The 20,973-nt window shown below is 36.3% G+C and overlaps 1 protein-coding gene and 1 long non-coding RNA gene across 2 annotated transcripts in view; one reads left to right on the top strand and one right to left on the bottom strand.

The window, feature by feature from the left end:
- The window catches only part of BTBD8 (BTB domain containing 8), a 91,592-nt gene that overhangs the window by 37,449 nt on the left and 33,170 nt on the right, over window positions 1-20,973 (bottom strand). Inside the window, exon 5 of the mRNA XM_027114324.1 lies at window positions 5,750-5,839. Within this exon, the coding sequence (XP_026970125.1) occupies window positions 5,750-5,839 (90 nt within the window). The remainder of the gene's footprint in view (window positions 1-5,749; window positions 5,840-20,973) is intronic.
- The window catches only part of LOC113624474 (uncharacterized), a 9,720-nt gene continuing 802 nt past the window's right edge, over window positions 12,056-20,973 (top strand). The window contains exons 1-2 of the long non-coding RNA XR_003434349.1: window positions 12,056-12,066; window positions 19,009-19,012. This is a non-coding gene — a long non-coding RNA (uncharacterized LOC113624474). The remainder of the gene's footprint in view (window positions 12,067-19,008; window positions 19,013-20,973) is intronic.

Below are 20,973 nucleotides of genomic sequence, written 5' to 3'. Positions count from 1 at the left end.
CACACACACACACACACACACACACACACACACACACACACACACACACTTCCCTTATCACATTTATTAAACTGACTTGTAATATCTTTGTTTATGTATTTGTTTCTCCTTCTAAACTGAGTTCTGTGAGGGCAGGATTTGTGTCTTATTTACCCTTGCATCTCTAGTAGCAGCAGAATGTCAGCATTGATTCAATATCCCCAGGTTGAGAAGAATTTCCTTTCCCCACATAATACTGGAGCTCCGCAGTGGAAGCAGGGTGGGCACAGTGCTGATAAGACCTTCACAGTTTGTTAAGCATGGTATCTAATGTCTGCTAAAGTAACAAAAGGAGGAAGGCAAGAAGAAAAGAAATGGAGTCCTCAGGGTAGGACTCAGAAAGGTGTCTGCTTTGATTTTATGGCCTTAAATAATATATGCTCAATAAATGTTTAATGAATATTTAATGAATGGCTTATTAGGGTAGTTATAAGCATCTCCCAAACCTTCAGAAGGAATACTGAGTTGAAAACATAAATATTTTTCAATTTACTTAATAAATATTTACTGCCCCCTACTGGTTTCTGCTGATTCAAAATTCCACATCTTTAATACTTAGAAAAAAGTCAAATCTCTAAATATTCTCATTTATATACGTTGATACAACAAGATTTGATCTCAGAATGATTATGCCATATCATCTATAGTTTGTAGCCTAAAACAGTAGCATAATTATTAGATTCCATGCACTTTTCCTCAAAATTTCGAGAGCCATTCTTATCAGTATTAATGAGGACTGACCATTTCTGTTGAAAGAATAGTTTCTTCTAAGACTTGACATATTTAAGCAAAGGATAATAATGACTAAGTAAAAATAAAAGGAGTTTTATTAAAATAAATAGCAAAAGCTAGACATTTGAGCTTATGTGTCAATATATATGATAGCTATAAAAACAGCAAGAAACTGTTTTCCTGCTGTCTTGACAGATGTTTTACTAAACTGCATTCTCATTATTGTAAGTCATCTATATTTTTACTCAAAGTGTTTATAAAGACATGATCAACTGACCTGGAAAAAAAAAAACCCAACAAATTACTGCAATAGCCCACAGTTTAAATGGAAAGATTTAAAGCACTATTCCCATTTAAATGTAATCAGAATAAAATCCTGTAGGAGATGAAAATATAACATATACCCAGAATTAGAAAAAAGAAAAGCCTATGAGAGGACAGAGCTCTAGGATCAGATACAACATGTGCCCAGTTTAAACCTCTGTGCTTTATATGTGCTTCCTAAAGTTTCAGGCTCCTATATATGTGGGCTAAGGTAATGTAGGGTCTCATTCACTCATTCATTTGTTCATATACAGTCAATATTTATTGAATGATAGGCCCTATTTTAGACCTTGAGGATACAAGAAGCTTGCATTCTAGAGAGAGGACATGGCCAATAAATATGTCAACAAATATACAAAGAAGATAATTTTAATAGTGAAAAGTGAAGACAATACAACAGAATAACATAGAAGAGAATAACTAGAGAGTTAGGCTGTAGCTACTTTAGGTGGGGTAGTTTGGGAAAAGCCTATGGGCCAGATCATACAGGTTCTTATAGATTATGGTAAAGATTTGGGTTTAATTCTGATTGTGATGAGAAGGCATTGAAGAATTTTAGTCAGAAAAGAAATATTATCTGACATATTTGAAAAGATCATCCTGAAGGTTCACAGCAAGCCCAGGAATCTCCCAAGGGAGACAAGAAAATCCAAATTTATGCTCTAAAGTCTCAAGCCACCAGTGAAAGACCTCTTTTTATATAAAATGGAAACATGTGGGGTTTCTTTACAGAACTATTGGCTGCGGTTCAATTTCCAGTATAGGATGTGGAAAATTTCCCCCTTCCTCCACCAGGAGAACTTCCTTCCAACTATATCCTTCCCCCTCCAACTCTGGGACATGGATAATACGATAATAGGATAATTATTATCAAGGATAATAGGACCCTACTATTCCTACTATAATTTATTGAAGGCTGTCCATCTTAAAAATATCATGTGCATTACATCGTTGAACTACCAACTCATTAAAAACATTCGGTTCTTTTCTGTAGGGATTTCAGACAGGATTTCAATTCTAATCTACTGCAGAAAACATCCTACAGATATGCAACAGTGGCACAGTTCCAAAAGCGGTTGCTGACCAAGCACAGCAGGCATTGCTGTCCTGGTACTGTAAATGGCCCTCACTTGAAGGCTTTTCTCTCTAGAAAATGAGAACAATATAATTTAGGGAAAGAAGAAAAAGACAAATATTAATGAGCACTACATACTATGTACCAAGCACTATGCCAGGTTTTTTTCTTTCAACAACCTCAGGAAACTTAAGGAAGGTAAGCAATGTCCCTAAAGTCATGTAACACTTTAGGACTGGATGTAGGACTTCCTATAAGGAAGGACCAAAGTCCATGATCTTTCTACTATACCACACAATCCATGGAAACATCTACCCAGGATTACCATATAAGTTAATGTGAAAAGAGATTTTATTTTGTAGATTACTTTGTTATAATATAAAAATTCCTAAAAGATGTGATTTTTTTTTTTAAAAAAAGTAAAATCCCTAAATTCCCTTTAGCCTTCCTACAGCTTTATACACCATGATGCTAATAACATTTTAGGTGGTAATTTGAGACAGTCAATTTGATATATGATACAGGAGGGGAAAGCAAAACAGATTGTGTGATGATAATAATAATAAAGGATGTAGATAAAACCCAGAATCTGTCAGGAAATTCTCTTTTCATTTTAGCATTGGAAAACCTTGTTACATCAAGCAAAATAAAAGAGTCAAAAAGAAATGTATCCTCATTTCCAACGTGCTAGCATTAGAAGTGAATAAGCTGATTAGGAGTAAGTCTCCACTGCTGAAATAGCAGCTCTGGGTAAGATGATCCAGTAAGGAGTAGAGTCTTGCTTACAACAGAAGTGAAGGGAAAATACTGTAAGAGGAGTGAGCCTGATCATTGCTGGCACTGCTACAACGTACAGCCTACTTATTTGTAATGACAGTTTAAAACAAATTTGGCTACTTCTACTTGGCTTTCCCTTGAACCACTAAAGTTGGTCAGTAGCAGTCAAGCCATATTATAAGAGGAGATTTTTATCCATTACCTCCACTATAATGAAAGAAGGAAAATTATAGGTGGTGAGTAGAGACCAATAGTTATGCCACTACTTCTTTCTTATCTATTGACCTCTTAATAAATAGACTTCTTTAAAAGCCTGTGTGTTTCGAATGTTTAATCGGATCACTCGTGAGTGCTGATTAAAGATTGCCTTTGTTCCTATAGCTAAACTCAGAGGTCATTTTGAGCAATATAGAATAAATAAAAGTAGAGCAGCTCTGGTTGAAGATGTGCCTCTTCCCAAATGGCCTTCCCCTCATATCCCAATCCCATGCCATGTATTCCCTAACATACCTACCAGGAACTTAAGGGTCCTATGGGAAAATCACTGATTTAAACAGTGGAGAAGATCAGTCTGAGATAGCTCAAGAACACACGCCAATGTGAAACTTTTAATTTCTTCAGTGACTGTTGTGGAATGGACTTTGAATTAAGAATCAACAAACGTGTAACTTATATTCAGCATAAGCACTTATTTACCAAGTAACCCCTGGAAGACATTTAATTTATCTGATCTTGTTTTTACTCATCTGTAATATGTGAATATACCCTCTCTCTCAAAGACTGATTCTAAAAATTAAAGGGCACCATAAGTGTGGAAGAATCCTAGAAAATATATGATGTTATTGTAAGGTATTATCACTGCTGAGGACAGAATCTATTTGGAGAGAGGAACAAAGGTATATGTTAATAGGTATCAGATAGTAAAAATTGTCACTAAACATATAAGCAACTAAGATTTCTTCTACGAAATCAGACAAGTGTTCTCTGTAAATTACTTTCCCCTGCTGTCAAGTAAGGTCCAATAATCATACACTTCTTTTGACCTTTATCTCACTACATAGAATCACATGATTTTTAATAAATGCCAAAAAAGTTGCATTCTGAGTCAAACTAGGTTATCTCTTCATTTAAATTTTTATTTAATTCAGTTCTAATGAGAGAAGATTGACAGTTTTAAAAAATGATATCTAAAACATCTGAAACACAGTCCCTGGACACGTTTCCAAAATTACACTAGAGTGATTATCCCTAGGATTGACACACTTAGAGAAATTCTGGCCTCTGCTAGCATTATCCCTCTTCCTATATTCAGCAGATATTTTAAATTCGCCATAAAGGAAGAGGCCTTCTTGGTAGGATATATATATCTTTTAGGTTGTTTTTCAACAGTGAATGATAAGGTTTCACCAACTGATTCAACTACACATTCCTTTTACCCATAGGCTAATAAACTCTTTGCTTGGTGTACAAAATCTTCCATAATCAGAAACTACCTGGTGATTGCCAGATTGTGATATGTGTATCGAAACTGTGATAGGTAATATAATTAAAACACAACTCTCTAAAACCCTGGTAAGAAAGAAAGGAGGTTTAGGTTCTTCTGCATATGTGTTTCATTTCTATTAAATGAATGAAATATGAAAAAATAAATAAAAACACATAACATATTCTTACAAATGTTTCAATTTTCCATATTTTATAGACTGAGAAATTAAAAATGAGAGGCATTTGGGGATCAATTTTAGTTAGTAAGGAAACCAGACAGCTGTAACCTAGAAGGCTCAAGATTATAGGCCAGTGTAAAAAATAGTGAGAATTTATCAATACTTTCCATGCATCCACTGTTATGGAATCACCACGACCACCATTCCACACCCAACCCTCTAGCCAAGGTTGACCCAGTCGAGGAAACATCAGCAGTGTGAATGATGCAGGGCTGACAGGCTCCCTCAGAACGCCCAGGCAGTTTTCCTACTGACAAAGCCCTCTCCCATATTGTACCCTCCAGATTCTCACAGTGATCATCTGTGACCAAAAAATATTCCATTTCACCGTTTAAGGAAGTAGTTCATCTCTTAATAACTGTCTCAGCAGTTTAAACTGCCACCAACTGTGTAGATTCACCATTGCACTATCATAGGTCAGTGAAATCCACACCTATCCAAATTATTCTTTAAGAAACTACCTATTACAGACTGAATATCTGTGTTCTCCCACCCACTCAGATTCATATATTGAAGCCCTAACTCCTGTGTACCTATATGGAGATGGGGCTTCTAAGGAAATAATTAAGGTTAAATGAGGTAATAAGGGTGGGGCCCTGCCCTGACGTGATAGGATTAGTGTCCTTATAAGAAGAACACCAGAGAGTGAGCTCTCTCCTTCCACCTTCCTTTTACCTCCCTGCCCCCCAGCCCCATGCACTTAAAAAGAACATCACTGGAGCACACAGTGGAAAAGTGCCTATATACAACCCAAGGACCCAAGGTAAGAGCTCTCACCAGACACCAACCTTGCTGGCATTTTGATCTTGCAGAACTGTGAGAAAACAAATCTTTGCTGTTTAAACCACCCAGTTTGTGGTATCTTGTTATGGTAGTCTGAGAAGACTAACACACTATCTCTATTACTAAATGTTCCCAACTACCTCTCATTTTCAGAAAGTGTACTTTGCTGAATTGTACCACATGAGAAACATTTCATTGAACATACAGGGAAATCAGATTCATGAAAAATGCTTTGTATTAAAAGCATTATTTATAATCATTTGCAGTCAAGCTGCCTTGTAAAAATTCTGCTTACCCTTGAAGAGTAATGTACTCTTGGGAGCTTTCAGCCCAACAGCCACTCAGCATCGCAGCAAAATAACTAGATCTTGCACTTAAAATGGCTCTAAAGGGAAGAGGGGGAAAAAACACAGGCAAACATTTATGCACAATGCAAAATGTTATTCTTTATGAAACTCTTCATCTTTACCTCTTAAAACATGATAACAATCTATCCGTCTTAACTGTATTCACTGGTAGATTTTAATAATACAAATTATAAGCCTATACTTATACCAAAGAATTTTGATTCCTTGATTAAAACATTAATTCCAATGTCCTTTTCATCTTTTTATTTTTTTTTCTCTCTCTCTCTTTTTTTTTTTTTGGCTGCGCCATGCACTTGAGGGATCTCAGTTCCCTGACCTGGGACTCAATCTGGGTCACAGCAGTGAAAGCCCAGAATCCTAACCACTAGGATACCAGGGAACTCCCACTTAATTTTTTCTCTTGAAAGCTCTTAAATTTTAGTAACAATTTCCATGAGTAAGAGAGTAATAAATCATTTACAAATGGAGAAATAAAGACCAAACGATGTCACGTAACATGTTGAGGAAACATTAGTAAGAGACTAGAACTCTAAAGGTCCTGAGCTCCAGTTCAAAACTCACCATAATTATGCTCAAGAATAGCTACTTAGCTATCTCTTAAGTTTGAGAAAATGACAGTAAAGATATTTTCTTTTGAATGTCCATTCTATCTTCCCAGATAGAATGCTAATTCATCCATTCTTTCACTCAACAAATACCTAATGACTTCTATTCTGTGCTAGGCACTATTCTAGGGAATATAACAGTAAATGAGATATAGAGAAAATGTGAATATTCTAGTGGAGGTTGGGAGGGAAAAGTAGAGGGGGAGAGGAATAAGAGAAAGACACTTCTGGCAATGGCTTACTAGGTTGTCACAGACCAACCCTCCTGCTGAATAGCTTGGAAATATATATATATATATATATATATATATATATATATATAACATATATATATGTATTATTCTTTTTTTTTTTAAAGAAAGAAAGAAATCATGATTTGAAGTGATCCAAGTATATTTTAGGTTACTTTTTCCATTGAGGCAACTGCCAAATATGAAAGCAAAAGCAATGGTTGAGAGGCTAAGAAGCTAAACATAGCTTCTGACAATCTTCACAGGCTTGGAGGCACACAAATTGGAATTTGGGATCCAGCAATGAGGAGAGACTTTGGTGGATGCCCCAGGATTCCAGTTGGACTCTGAAAGGTCTACACCTTAGGAAGAAGAATGAACAGGAAATAGACAAGCCCTTATTAGAACTGAAGTCCAGCTTTTAATGAGCTCAATTCCTGACTGGATTAAAGTGATCTCCACCTAGTCTAAATGCTTTCCAGAAGCAAAAGGAAATCTTGTCTTCATTAAAATTACATCATCCAGACTATTAAATTATTTCTATAAATTTTCAATAAAATATCCAAAGATAATCAGGCATAATAATGAATAGCTATAAATGAAGGAAAAGAATTTCATTTACACTATTAGCAAACAAGGTCAAATACACAGGAACAAATATAACAAAAAAGTACAAGACCTCTACATTAAAAGCTATAAAACATTGCTGAGATAATTTACAAAAACCTAAGAGAGAGCTAAACTGTGCTCATGGATTTGAAGACCCAAAACTGTTAACATGTCCATTCTGCCTAAATTAATTTCTAGATTCAATGCAGTCTTGATCAAGCTTTTTTAGTGGTACTGGAACTGGAGGTTTGGAGGGGAAAAAATGAATGTTGACAGTTAACCTCACACCATAACACAAAAATTAACTCAAAATGGATCAAAACCTAAACATAAAAGCTAATACTATAATATCGCTAGAAAAAACACAGGTGATAATCTTTGCAACTCTGAGTAGGCAAAGATTTCTTGGGAACCAAAAAGCATGAACCAATTTTTCAAAAAAAACATAAAAAATTAAATTTTAACAAAATTTAAAACTTCAGTCCTTTTAAAGCCACTTTTAAGAAAATGGAACGATGAGCAAAATGTTGGGAAAAAATATTTGCAGAACGTATATCTGCCAAACAACTGAATCCATAATATATAAAGAACTATACAACTCAGTATAAGAACATAAGCAATCCTACTAAAAAATGGGCACACTCACACAAAAAATTATCAGATAAGAGCCAAATTGATTTAAATAGTTTTACTACAAAACTAATGTTTATGGCTCGTTATAAAGAATAACATCACATCAAGTTTTGAGCATTAGATTAAAATTAGAAAAAGCTATGGTCAGAACAGTACATGATTCATTTTAAGGGGGAAAAAAGGTACATGTCTGTTTCTCAATAGTTAATGTATATTAAAATTTGTAACAAATCACTCCCTTTACGAGTGCTTTAAAAAAAATGGGTAAAAGATTTGAACAGAAACGTCATAAGATATGCAAATGGCCAATAAGCACATAATATGATGCTCAAAATTGCTAGTGATCAGGGTAATGCAAATTAAAACCACAATGTGATACCACTACACACCTACTAGAGTGGCAAATATTTAAAAGACCGACAACATTAAGTGGTGAGGAAAATATGGAAAAACTGGAACTCTTCACAGCATGTAGGTGGTAGTGTAAAATGGTATAACTTCTTTGGAGAAATGTTTCTCAATTTCATAAAAAGTTAACATACACTTAACATATGACCGAGCAATTCTACTCGTAGGAATTTACCCAACAGAAATGAAAATATATAATCACACAAATACTTGCACAAAAATGTTAATACCAGCTTTATTAATAATAGCTAAACACTGAAAACAACAAATATGTCCAACAGGAGAATGGTTAAATAAATTGTGGTGTATGCATACAATGCAGTATTACTCAGCAATAAAAACTGAATGAAACACTGATATACATAATACCCAAGGATGAAGCCCAAAAACATTATGCTGAGCAAACCAAGCTCAATAACATGTCTGAGTTCATTTATATGAAATTCTAGGACAGGTAAAATAAACCAGAATTTAGAAAATACAGCAATAAGAAAACAAACAGCCCAATTAAAAAATGGGCAAAAAATATGAACAGAAAACTCACTAAAGAAATACAGATGACAAATAAGCATGTGAAACTCAGTTTTTGCCTGGGGCTAGAGAGAGGGAAGGTACTAATGGTAAATGGGCACAAGGGATTTAGGTGATGAAACTTCTCTGTATCTTGATTGTGGTGGGAGTTACCCAGGTTTATACATTAGTCAAAACTCATTAAATTGGACTTTCAAATGTGTGTATTTGATTGTATATGAATTCTAATTCAATAAATTTAACTTTAAAAAAGGATGAAAATAAAACTTAATAAAGAAAAGTGGTCTTTTATTACAGGCCAAGATGACTTCCTCAGTGAATTCAAATAAATATTTTAAAAACATATAAAATCAATCTTACTCATACACATTAAAAATGAATAAAATAGAAAGAAAATAAAAGAAATGCCTCCCAACTCATTTTATGAAGTCAACGTAAATTTAAGACCTCAACCTGACAAGGACATTATAAAAAATGGAAAGTTATAGGCCAACCTATCTCATAAATATACATAAAAAAAATCTTAAACAAAATATTAGCAAACTGAATCCAGCAATAAACAGAATATATAAAACATCACAACCAAGTTGAAATTATTCCAGGAATGCAGGATTGCTTTAACGTTTCAAAATCAAGCAACATAATTTAGCACATTAACAAAATAAAGGAACAACACAAAAAAAGGATCATACACCATGATCAAGTTGTATTCATTCCAGGGTCACAAGGATAGTTCCACATACACAAATCAATCAATGTGATACACCACATCAACAAAAGAAAAGACATAAACCACATGATTATCTCAATAGATGCAGAAAAAGCATCTGATAAAATTCAACATCCATTCATGATAAAAAAACTCTTGCCAAAATGGGTATAGAGGGAACATACCTCAACATAATAAAAGTCATTTATGACAAACCCACAGGCAAAATAATACTAAAGGGTGAAAAGCTGAAAGCCTTCCTGCTAAATTCTGGAACAAGACAACGATGCCCAATTCTATTCAACATAGTATTGGGAGCCCTAGTCACAGCAATCAGACAAGAAAAAGAAATAAAAGGTATCCAAATCAGAAAGGGAAGAGGTAAAATTCTCATTATATGCAAATGAATGATACTCTATATAAGAAACTGTAAAGACTCCATACAAAAACTATTAGAACTGATAAATGAATTCAGCAAGGTAGCAGGACACAAGATTAATATACAGAAATCTGCTGCATTTCTTTACACTAACAATGAAATATCAGAATGGGAAAGTAAAAAAAAAAAATAAAATCCTGTTTAAAATCACACTAAAAAACAAAAACCCTAGGATTAAACCTAACCAAGAAGGTGAAAGTCTTACACACTGAGAACTATAGAACTTTGAAAAAGGAAATTGAAGAGGATTGAAGGAAATGGAAAGATATCCATGCTCTTGGATTGGAAAAATTAATATTGTTAAAATGGCCACATTACCCAAAGCAGTCTACAGATTTAATGTGATCCCTATCAAATTACCCATGACATTTTTCACAAAACTAGAACAAATAATCCTAAAATTTATATGGAACCACAAAAGACTCAGAACTGCCAAAGCAATTCTGAGGAAAAAGAACAAAGCTGGAGGCATAACCCTTCCAGACTTCAGACAATACTACAAAACTACAGTAATCAAAACAGCATGGTATTGGCACAAAAAGAAACATAGATCAATGGAACAGAATAGAGAGCCCAGGAATAAACCCACACCTATGGTCAATTAATCTATGACAAAGGAGGCAAGAATAAACAATGGAGAAAAGACAGTCTCTTCAGCAAGTGGTGTTGGGGAAGATGGACATCTGTATGTAAATCAATGAAGTTAGAACACTCCCTCACACCATACATAAAAATAAACTCAAAATGGCATAAAGACTTAAATATAAGACATGACACCATAAAACTCCTAGAAGAGAATATAGGAAAAACATTCTCTGACATAAATCATAGCAATGTTTTCTTTGGTCAGTCTCCCCAGGCAAAAGAAATAAAAGCAAAAATAAACAAATGGGACCTAATCACACATCAGTTTTGCACAGCAAAGAAAACCATAAACAAAATGAAAAGACAACCTATGGACTGGGAAAAAATATTTGCAAATGATACAACTGACAGGGGTTTAATTTCCAAAATATATAAACAGCTGATACAACTCAGTAACAAAAAAACAAACAACCCAATCAAAAAAAAGGGCAGAATACCTAAATAGACATTTCTCCAAAGAAGACATACAGAAGGCCAACAGGCGCATGAAAAGATGCTCAACATTGCTAATTATCAGAGAAATGCAAATCAAAACTACAATGAGGTATCACCTCACACCTGTCAGAAATGGTTATCATCAAAAAGTCTACAAATAATAAATGCTAGAGAGGTTGTGGAGAAAAGAAAACCCTTCTACACTGTTGGTGGGGATATAAATTGGTGCAGCTACTACAGAAAACAGTAGGGAGGTTCTTTAAAAAAGTAAAAATATGATCCAGCAATCTCACTCCTAGGCAACTGTCTGGAAAACAAAAGTGCTAATTCAAAAAGATACATGCACCCCAATGTTCATAGTGGCACTATTTACAATGGCCAAGACATGGAAGCAACCTAAGTGTCCATCAACAGATAAACGGATAAAGAAGACATGTTATCTACACACACACACACACACACACACACACACACACTGGAATATTACTCAGCCATAAAAAAAGAATGAAATAATGCCATTTGCAGCAACATGGATGGACCTAGAGATTATCATACTCAGTGAAGTAAGTCAGACAAAGACAAATATTATATGAGACCACTTATATGTGGAATCTAAAAAGAGTACAAATGAACTCATTTACAAAACAGAAACAGACTCACAGACATAGAAAACAAACTTATGGTTACCAAAGGGGAAAGGAGGGGGAGGTAAGCTGGGAGTATGGGATTAAAAAAATAATAAAATAAAGGAGAAAAGCCATGTGATCATCAAAATAGATACAGAAAAGCATTTGCAATTCTTATGACTTAAAAAATTTAGGAAATTTCAATCCAAGTCCCAGAAAGCTATTTTGTAGATATTGACAAAGTGATTCTCAAACTTATATGGAAAGGCAAAGAACCTAAAATAGCCAACACAATATTGAAAAAGAAGAACAGAGTTGGATGATTCACACTACCTGATTCCCAGAATTACTATACAGTTAAAGTACTCAAAACAGTATGCACTAGTGAAAGTAGAGACTCATTGATCAATGGAATAGAGAGGTCAGAAATAGACCTACACAAATACAATCAATTCAGTTTTGACAAAAGCACAATGGCAATTCAGTAGAGAAAGGATAATCTTCTTAACAGTGGTCCTGGAGCAACTGGACATCCACACGTAAAAAAAATAAACGTAGATACAAACCTTATACCTCACATAAAAATTAACTAATTACCTCAAAATGGATCATAGATATAAATATAAAACCATAAACTTCTAGAAGAAAACAAAGGATCTTGGGTTTGATGATGAATTTAGATATAACATCAAACATATGATCCAAAAAAGAAAAAACTGATAAGCTGGATTCTATTAAAATTTAAAAATTTTGCTCTATAAAAGGCACTGTTAAGAGAATGAAAATCAAGGCACCAACTGGGAGAAAGTATTTGCAAAGCACATATCATATAAAGGACTTCTATGCAAAATATCCAAAGAATTCTTAAAATTCAATAGTAAGACAACAAACAACCTAACTTGACAATAAAAAAAAGATCTGAACCAAAAACTCTCAATAATATACAGATGGCAAATAAGCATGTGAAAAGATCTTCAACATCACTTGCCATTAGGTAAATAAAAAGTGAAACAACAATAAGATACCAGTACATACCTATCTGAAAGACTAAAGTCCAAAAAACAAAAAATAATAAGAACAGTATCAACTGCTGATGAGGATGAGGACCAGAAAGAACTCTCATTCATTGCTAGTGGAAATGCAAGTGATAGAGCCACTTTGAAAGACAGTTTCAGTAAGACCTGAAAACTTATGTCCACACAAAAACTTGTACACAAATGTTTACAGCAGCTTTATTCATAATCACCAAACTAAGGCAACCATAATGTCCTTCAATAGGTGAACAGATAAAAAATGGTATATTCATTACAACTGAATACTACTCAGTGATTAAAAAAAAAAAAAGAATTAGCTATAAAGTCACACAAAAACATGAATGAACAGTAAATGCATATTGCTAAATGAAAGAAATCAGTCCCAAAAGGCTACATGTTATATGACTCTATTCAAATGACATTCTAGAAAAGGCAAAACTATGGAAATAGTAAAAAAAAAAAAAAAAAGCAGGGGGGTTGGGGGGGGGGAAAACCTGAAGAGACTGATCAAAGGGGATTTTTAGTTGAAAATGTCTGTATGATACTGTAATGGTAGATGTAGGACAATATCCATTTATAAAAACCCACAGAGGTTTCTCATGCTTCAGCGCGGCCCGCGCTTTTCATATGTCGCCTCGGGAGTGCTAGCCTCGTGAAGAAGCTCAGGGTAAAGGCGCAGCCACCAAAGCAGAAGTGAGAGTGACTTGACGCCGGGAGGAAGACCCCAAAGAGGCCGTGGCCACAGGAGGCCGGAGGCCAGAGGCTGTCACCCTTCCCTGAGGGCTTCGACTGGGCCCCTCAGTCTGCACAACAGCTGAGCACTGCCCGCTTAATGCACCCCATCCTGCCTCAGTGGCTGACCCAGTCATCCTGCTGCCAGAATGAGGTGAAGTCTGAAAACTGCTCAGCAGGACCAGGCATAGAACAGGCCTCTTCTCCTGTTCTCACTCACCAATGACCACCACCTTGATAATTCCATGTGGCTGACAGGGTCTTGGTGCTCCAGCCTGGTGTCAGGACTAAGCCTCTAAGGTGAGAGAGCCGAGTTCAGGACACTGGACCACCAGAGACCTCCCAGCCCCATGTAATATCAATCTGCAAGAGCTCTCCCAGCAACCTCTGTCTCAACCCTAAGACCCAGCTCCACCCAATGGCCAGCAAGCTACAGTGCTGGACACCCTATGCCAAACAACTAGCAAGGCAGGAACACACCCCACCCATTAGCAGAGAGGCTGCCTAAAATCATACTAAATTCACAAACATCCCAAAACACACCACCGGACATGGGCAATGAACCAACCTCACCCACTGGGGGCAGACACTAAAAACAACGGGAACTATGAATGTGCAGCCTGTGAAAAGGAGACCCCAAACACAGTAAGTTAAGCAAAATGAGAAAACAGAGAAATATGCAGCAGGTGAAGGAGCAAGGTAAAAACCCACCAGACCAAACAAATGAAGAGGGAATAGGCAGTCTACCTGAAAAAGAATTCAGACTAATGACAGTAAAATGATCCAAAACCTTGGAAATAGAATGGAGAAAATACAAGAAATGCTAAAAAAGGACCTAGAAGAACTAAAGAGCAAACAAACAATGATGAACAACACAATAAATGAAATTTAAAATTCTCTAGAAGGAACCAGTAACAGAATAACTGCAGTAGAAGAATGGATAAGTGACCTGAAAGATAAAATAGTGGAAATAACTACCGCAGAGCAGAATAAAGAAAAAAGAATGAAAAGAATTGAGGACAGTCTCAGAGACCTCTGGAACAACATTACATGCACCAACATTTGAATTATAGGTGTCCCAGATTAAGAAGAGAAAAAGAAAGGGACTGAGAAGATATTTGAAGAGATTATAGTTGAAAACTTCCCTAACATGGGAAAGGATAGAGTCAATCATGTCCAGGAAACGCAGACAGTCTTATACAGGATAAACCCAAGGAGAAACACGCCAAGACACATAATAATCAAACTATCAAAAATTAAATACAAAGAAAAAATATTAAAAGCAGCAAGGGAAAAGCAACAAATAACATACAAGGGAATTCCTATAAGGTTAACAGCTGAGCTTTAAGCAAAAACACTACAAGCCAGAAGGGAGTGGCAGGATATATTTAAAGTGATGAAAGGGAAAAACCTCCAACCAAGATTACTCTATCCAGCAAGAATCTCATTCAGATTTGATGAAGAAATTAAAAGCTTTACAGACAAGCAAAATCTAAGAATTCAGCACGACCAAACCACCTTTACAACAAATGCTAAAGGAACTTCTCTAGGCAGGAAACACAACAGAAGGAAAAGACCTACAAAAACAAACCCAAAACAATTAAGAAAATGGTCATAGGAACATACATATTGATAATAACTTTGAATGTAAATGGATTGAATGCCACAACCAAAAGACACAGACTGGCTGAATAGATACAAAAACAAGAGCCGTATATATGCTGTCTACAAGAGACCCACTTCAGACCTAGGGACACATACAGACTGAAAGTGGAGGGATGGAAAAAGATATTCCATGCAAATGGAAATCAAAAGAAAGCTGGAGTAACAATTCTCATATCAGACAAAATAGATATTAAAATAAAGACTATTACAAGAGACAAAGAAGGACACTACATAACGATCAAGGGATCAATCCAAGAAGATATAACAATTGTAAATATTTATGCACCCAACATAGGAGCACCTCAATACATAAGGCAAATGATAACAGCCATAAAGGGGGAAATCGACAGTAACACAATCATAGCAGGGGACTTTAACACCCCACTTTCACCAATGGACAGATCATCCAAAATGAAAATAAATAAGGAAACACAAGCTTTAAATGATACATTAAACAAGATGGACTTGATATTTATAGGACATTCCATCCAAAAACAACAGAATACACTTTCTTCTCAAGTGCTCATGGTACATTCTCCAGGATAGATCATATCTTAGGTCACAAATCAAGCCTTGGTAAATTTAAGAAAACTGAAATCGTATCAAGTATCTTTTCTGATCACAATGCTGTGATACTAGATATCAATTACAGGAAAAAATACAAACACATGGAGGCTAAACAATATGCTACTAAATAACCAAGAGATCAATGAAGAAATCAAAGAGGAAATCAAAAAATAACTAGAGACAAATGACAATGAAAACATGATGACCCAAAACCTATGGGATGCAGCAAAAGCAGTTCTAAAGAGGGAAGTTTATAGCAATACAATCCTATCTCAAGAAAGAAGAAAAATCTCAAATAAACAACCTAACTTTACACCTAAAGCATTTAGAGAAAGAAGAACAAAAAAACCCCAAAGTTAGCAGAAGGAAAGAAATCATAAAGACCAGAAGAAAAATAAATGGAAAAGAAATGAAGGAAACAATAGCAAATATCAATAAAACTAAAAGGTTCTTTACAAAGATAAACAAAATTGGTAAACCATCAGCCAGACTCATCAAGAAATACAGGGAGAAGAATCAAGTCAATAGAATTAGAAATGAAAAAGGAAAAGTAACAACTGACACTGCAGAAATACAAAGGATCATGAGAGATTACTACAAGCAACTATATGCCAATTAAATGGACAACCTGGAAGAAATGGACAAATTCTTAGAAAAGCACAACCTTCCGAGACTGACCCAGGAAGAAATAGAATATAAACAGACCAATCACAAGCACTGAAATTGAAACGGTGATTAAAAATCTTCCAACAAACAAAAGCCCAGGACCAGATGGCTTCACAGGCGAATTCTATCAAACATTTAGAGAAGAGCTAACACCTATCCTTCTCAAACTCTTACAAAATATAGCAGAGGGAGGAACACTCCCAAACTCATTCTATGAGGTCACCATCATCCTGATACCAAAACTAGACATGTCACAAAGAAAGAAAACTACAGGCCAATATCAGTGATGAACATAGATGCAAAAATCCTCAACAAAATACTAGCAAACAGAAACCAACAGCACATTAAAAGGATCATACACCATGATCAGGCAGGGTTTATTCCAGGAATGCAAGGATTCTTCAGTATATGCAAATCAATCAATGTGATACACCAAATTAACAAAATGAAGGATAAAAACCATATGATAATCTCAATAGATGCACAAAAAGCTTTCGACAAAATTCAACACCCATTTATGATAAAAACCCTCCAGAAAGTAGGCATAGAGGGAACTTACCCCAACATAATTAAGGCCATATATGACAAACCCACAGCCAACATCGTTCTCAATGGTGAAAAACTGAAACCATTTCCTCTAAGATCAGGAACAAGACAAGGTTGCCCACTCTCACCACTATTATTCAACACAGCTTGGAAGTTTTAGCCACAGCAATCAGAAAAGAAAAAGGGAATAAAGGAAAAATAAATAAATAAAAAATAAAAGGAATCCAAATCGGAGAAGAAGCAGTAAAAAGCTGTTACTGTTTGCGGATGACATGATACTACACATAGAGAATCCTAAAAATGCTACCAGAAACTACTAGAGCTAATCAATGAATTTGGTAAAGTAGCAGGATAGAAAATTAATGCACAGCATTTCTTGCATTTTTGTTGTTGCACTAACAACGTAAAATCTGAAAGAGAAATTAAGGAACACTCCCATTTACCACTGCAACAAAAAGAATAAAATACCTAGGAATAAATCTACCCAAGGAGACAAAAGACCTGTATGCAGAAAACTATAAGACAATGATGAAAGAAATTAAAGATGATACAAACAGATGGAGAGATATACCATGTTCTTGGATTGGAAAAATCAACATTGTGAAAATGACTATACTACCCAAAGCAATCTACAGGTTCAGTGCAATCCCTGTCAAACTACCAATGGCATTTTTCACAGAACTAGAATAAAAAAGTTCACAATTTGTATGGAAACACAAAAGACCCCGAATAGCCAAAGCAATCTTGAGAAAAAAAAACAGAGCTGGAGGAATGAGGTTCCCTGACATCAGACTATACTACAAAGCTAAAGTAATCAAGACAGTATGGTACTGGCACAAAAACAGAAATAGATCAATGGAACAGGAGAGAAAGCCCAGAGATAAACCCACATACATATGGTCACCTTATCTTTGATAATGAAGGCAAGAATATACAATGGAGAAAAGACGGCCTCTTCAACAAGTAGTGCTGGGAAACTGGACAGCTACATGTAAAAGAATGAAGTTATAACACTTCCTAACACCATACACAAAAATAAACTCAAAATGGATTAAAGGCCTACATGTAAGGCCAGACACTATAAAACTCTTAGAGGAAAACATAGGCAGAACACTCATGACCTAAATCACAGCAAGATCCTTTTTGACCCACCTCCTAGAGAAATGGAAATAAAAACAAAAATAAACAAATGGGACCTAATGAAACTTAAAAGCTTTTGCACAGCAAAGGAAACCATAAACAAGACGAAAAGACAACCCTCAGAATGGGAGAAAATATTTGCAAATGAAGCAACTGACAAAGAATTAATCTCCAAAATATACAAGCCGCTCATGCAGCTCAATATCAAAAAAACAAACAACCCAATCCAAAAATGGGCAGAAGACCTAAATAGACATTTCTCCAAAGAAGACATACAGATGGCCAACAAACACATGAAAGGATGCTCCACGTCAGTAATCATTAGAGAAATGCAAATCAAAATGACAATGAGGTATCACCTCACACCAGTCAGAATGGCCATCATCAAAAAATCTACAAACAGGGCTTCCTGGTGGCACAGTGGTTGAGAGTCCACCTGCCGATGCAGGGGACACGGGTTCGTGCCCCGGTCCGGGAAGATCCCACATGCCGCGGAGCGGCTGGGCCCATGAGCCATGGCCGCTGAGCCTGCGCGTCTGAAGCCTGTGCTCTGCAACGGGAGAGGCCACAACAGTGAGAGGCCCACGTACCACAAAAAAAAAAAAAAAAAAATCTATAAACAGTAAATGCTGGAGAGGGTGTGGAGAAAAGGGAACCCTGTTACACTGTTAGTGAGAATGCAAATTGATACAGCCACTAGGGAGAACAGTATGGAGGTTCCTTAAAAAAGTAAAAATAGAACTACCATGTGACCCAGAAATCCCACTACTGGACATATACCCTGAGAAAACCATAATCAAAAAGAGTCATGTACCACAATGTTCACTGCAGCTCTATTTACAATAACCAGGATATGGAAGCAGCCTCAGTGTCCATTGACAGATGAATGGAGAAAGAATATGAGGCACGCATATATAATGGAATATTACTCAGCCATAAAAGGAAACAAAATTGAGTTATTTGTAGTGAGGTGGATGGACCTAGAGTCTGTCATACAGAGTGAATAAGTCAGAAAGGAAAAACAAATACTGTATGCTAACACATATATATGGAATCTAAAAAAAAATGGTTCTGATGAACCTAGGGGCAGGACAGGAATAAAGATGCAGAGGCAGAGAATGGACCTGAGGACACAGGGAAGGGGAAGGGCAAGCTGGGACGAAGTGAGAGAGTAGCACTGACATATATACACTACCAAACGTAAAATAGATAGCTAGTAGGAAGCAGCTGCATAGTACAGGGAGATCAGCTCGGTGCTTTGTGATCGCCTAGAGGGCTGGATAGGGAGGGTGGGAGGGAAATGAAAGAGGGAGGAGATATGGGGATATATGTATACATATAGGTGATTCACTTTGTTATATAGCAGAAACTAACACAACATTGTAAAGCAATTATACTCCAATAAAGATGTTTTTAAAAATACCCCACAGAACTTTATAGTACAAGTGAAACTTAATGTATGCTAATTAAAACAAGAACACTTAGGAGGAGGTCAGGAGATCCCAGGATGCAGACTGTGACAAAATTACCTAACTGTATTACAAATGTATGAAATAACCTCATTGAAGCGAGTGGGAGATGGAGGTACTGGCCTAAATAACTTTGGAAATGAGTATAGACTGTACGAATAAAGACAAAGGAACTGTGTAGTACAAGCAGTGTACTCTAGTTCAGGAGTCCACAACCTTTCTGGCACCAGGGACTAGTTTCGTGGAAGGCAATTTTTCCATGGACTGGGGGTGGGGAGGGGATGGTTTTGGGATGATTCAAGCGCATTACATTTATTGTGCACTTTATTTCTATTATTACATTGTAATATATAATGAAATAATTATACAACTCACCATAACGCAGAATCACTGGGAGCCCTGAGCTTGTTTTCCTGCAACTGGATGGTCCCATCTGGGGGTGATGGGAGACAGTGACACCCAAAGTGTGTTGCTTATGTCCAGTCTACTCTGTAAGATGCAGCTTAATTGTCACTTACCACTCACTGATAGGGTTTTGATATGAGTCTGCAAGCAATTGATTTATTATGGTCTCTGTGCAGTCTAACCTCTTTGCTAATGATAATCTGTATTTGCAGCTGCTCCCCAGTGCTGGCATCACTGCCTCAGCTGCACCTCAGATCATCAGGTATTAGATTCTCATAAGGTGTGTGCAACCTAGATCCCTCGCATGTGCAGTTCACAGTAGGGTTCGTGCTCCTATGAGAATCTAATGCTGCTGCTGATCTGACAGGAGGCGGAACTCAGGCAGTAATGTGAGTGATGGGGAGCGGTTGTAAATACAGATGAAGCTTCACTCGCTCACTTGCCTGCCGCTCACCTCCTGCTCTCTGGCCCAGTTCCTAATGGGCCATGGACCAATAACAGTCTGTGGCCCAGGGGTTGGGGACCCCTGCTCTAGTTGGTAAAGTTGTTTCCCATGCAGGTATGGATTAACAATTCTGAAACCACTATACATGAATACTGGAATTGAATGATTAAGTATTAGATGTTGGATGATGAAAGCCAGTTTCTCACTGCTATACTGGAAGATTACAGACAAGCAAGGAGGTAAGAGTAGGATGATCAATGTGTTAGTGTGGTCAGTGTTGGAGATCTCATGATGAATTCATTTTTAGCTTAATACAAATAAAGATGGATTCATACAGAAATATTTATAGATATGTGCATATCTGAAGATTAATATATACACATATATTTCCTTGCTCTGTCAGCTGAGAGGATCTAAAAGAACTAGTAACAAGCACACCCAGTGTCCAAACAGTAGTTTCTAATACCATTAGAATAAAAGGAATCAGGGTTCATTAGAGAAATATTTGATTCTAGGACAGATGAGTCTAGAGTATCTTTTAGTGTCAGTAAGTAAGGAAATGCTACACACACACACACACACACACACACACACACACACACACACACACAC

Source organism: Aethalodelphis obliquidens, unplaced genomic scaffold (genome assembly GCF_003676395.1).
Source record: "Aethalodelphis obliquidens isolate GAN/ISIS:26980383/991018 unplaced genomic scaffold, ASM367639v1 scaffold13, whole genome shotgun sequence".
NCBI classification, from domain to species: domain Eukaryota; kingdom Metazoa; phylum Chordata; class Mammalia; order Artiodactyla; family Delphinidae; genus Aethalodelphis; species Aethalodelphis obliquidens.
The sequence above is the reverse complement of the archived record's forward strand: the minus strand, read 5'-3'. Positions and strand labels throughout refer to the sequence as shown.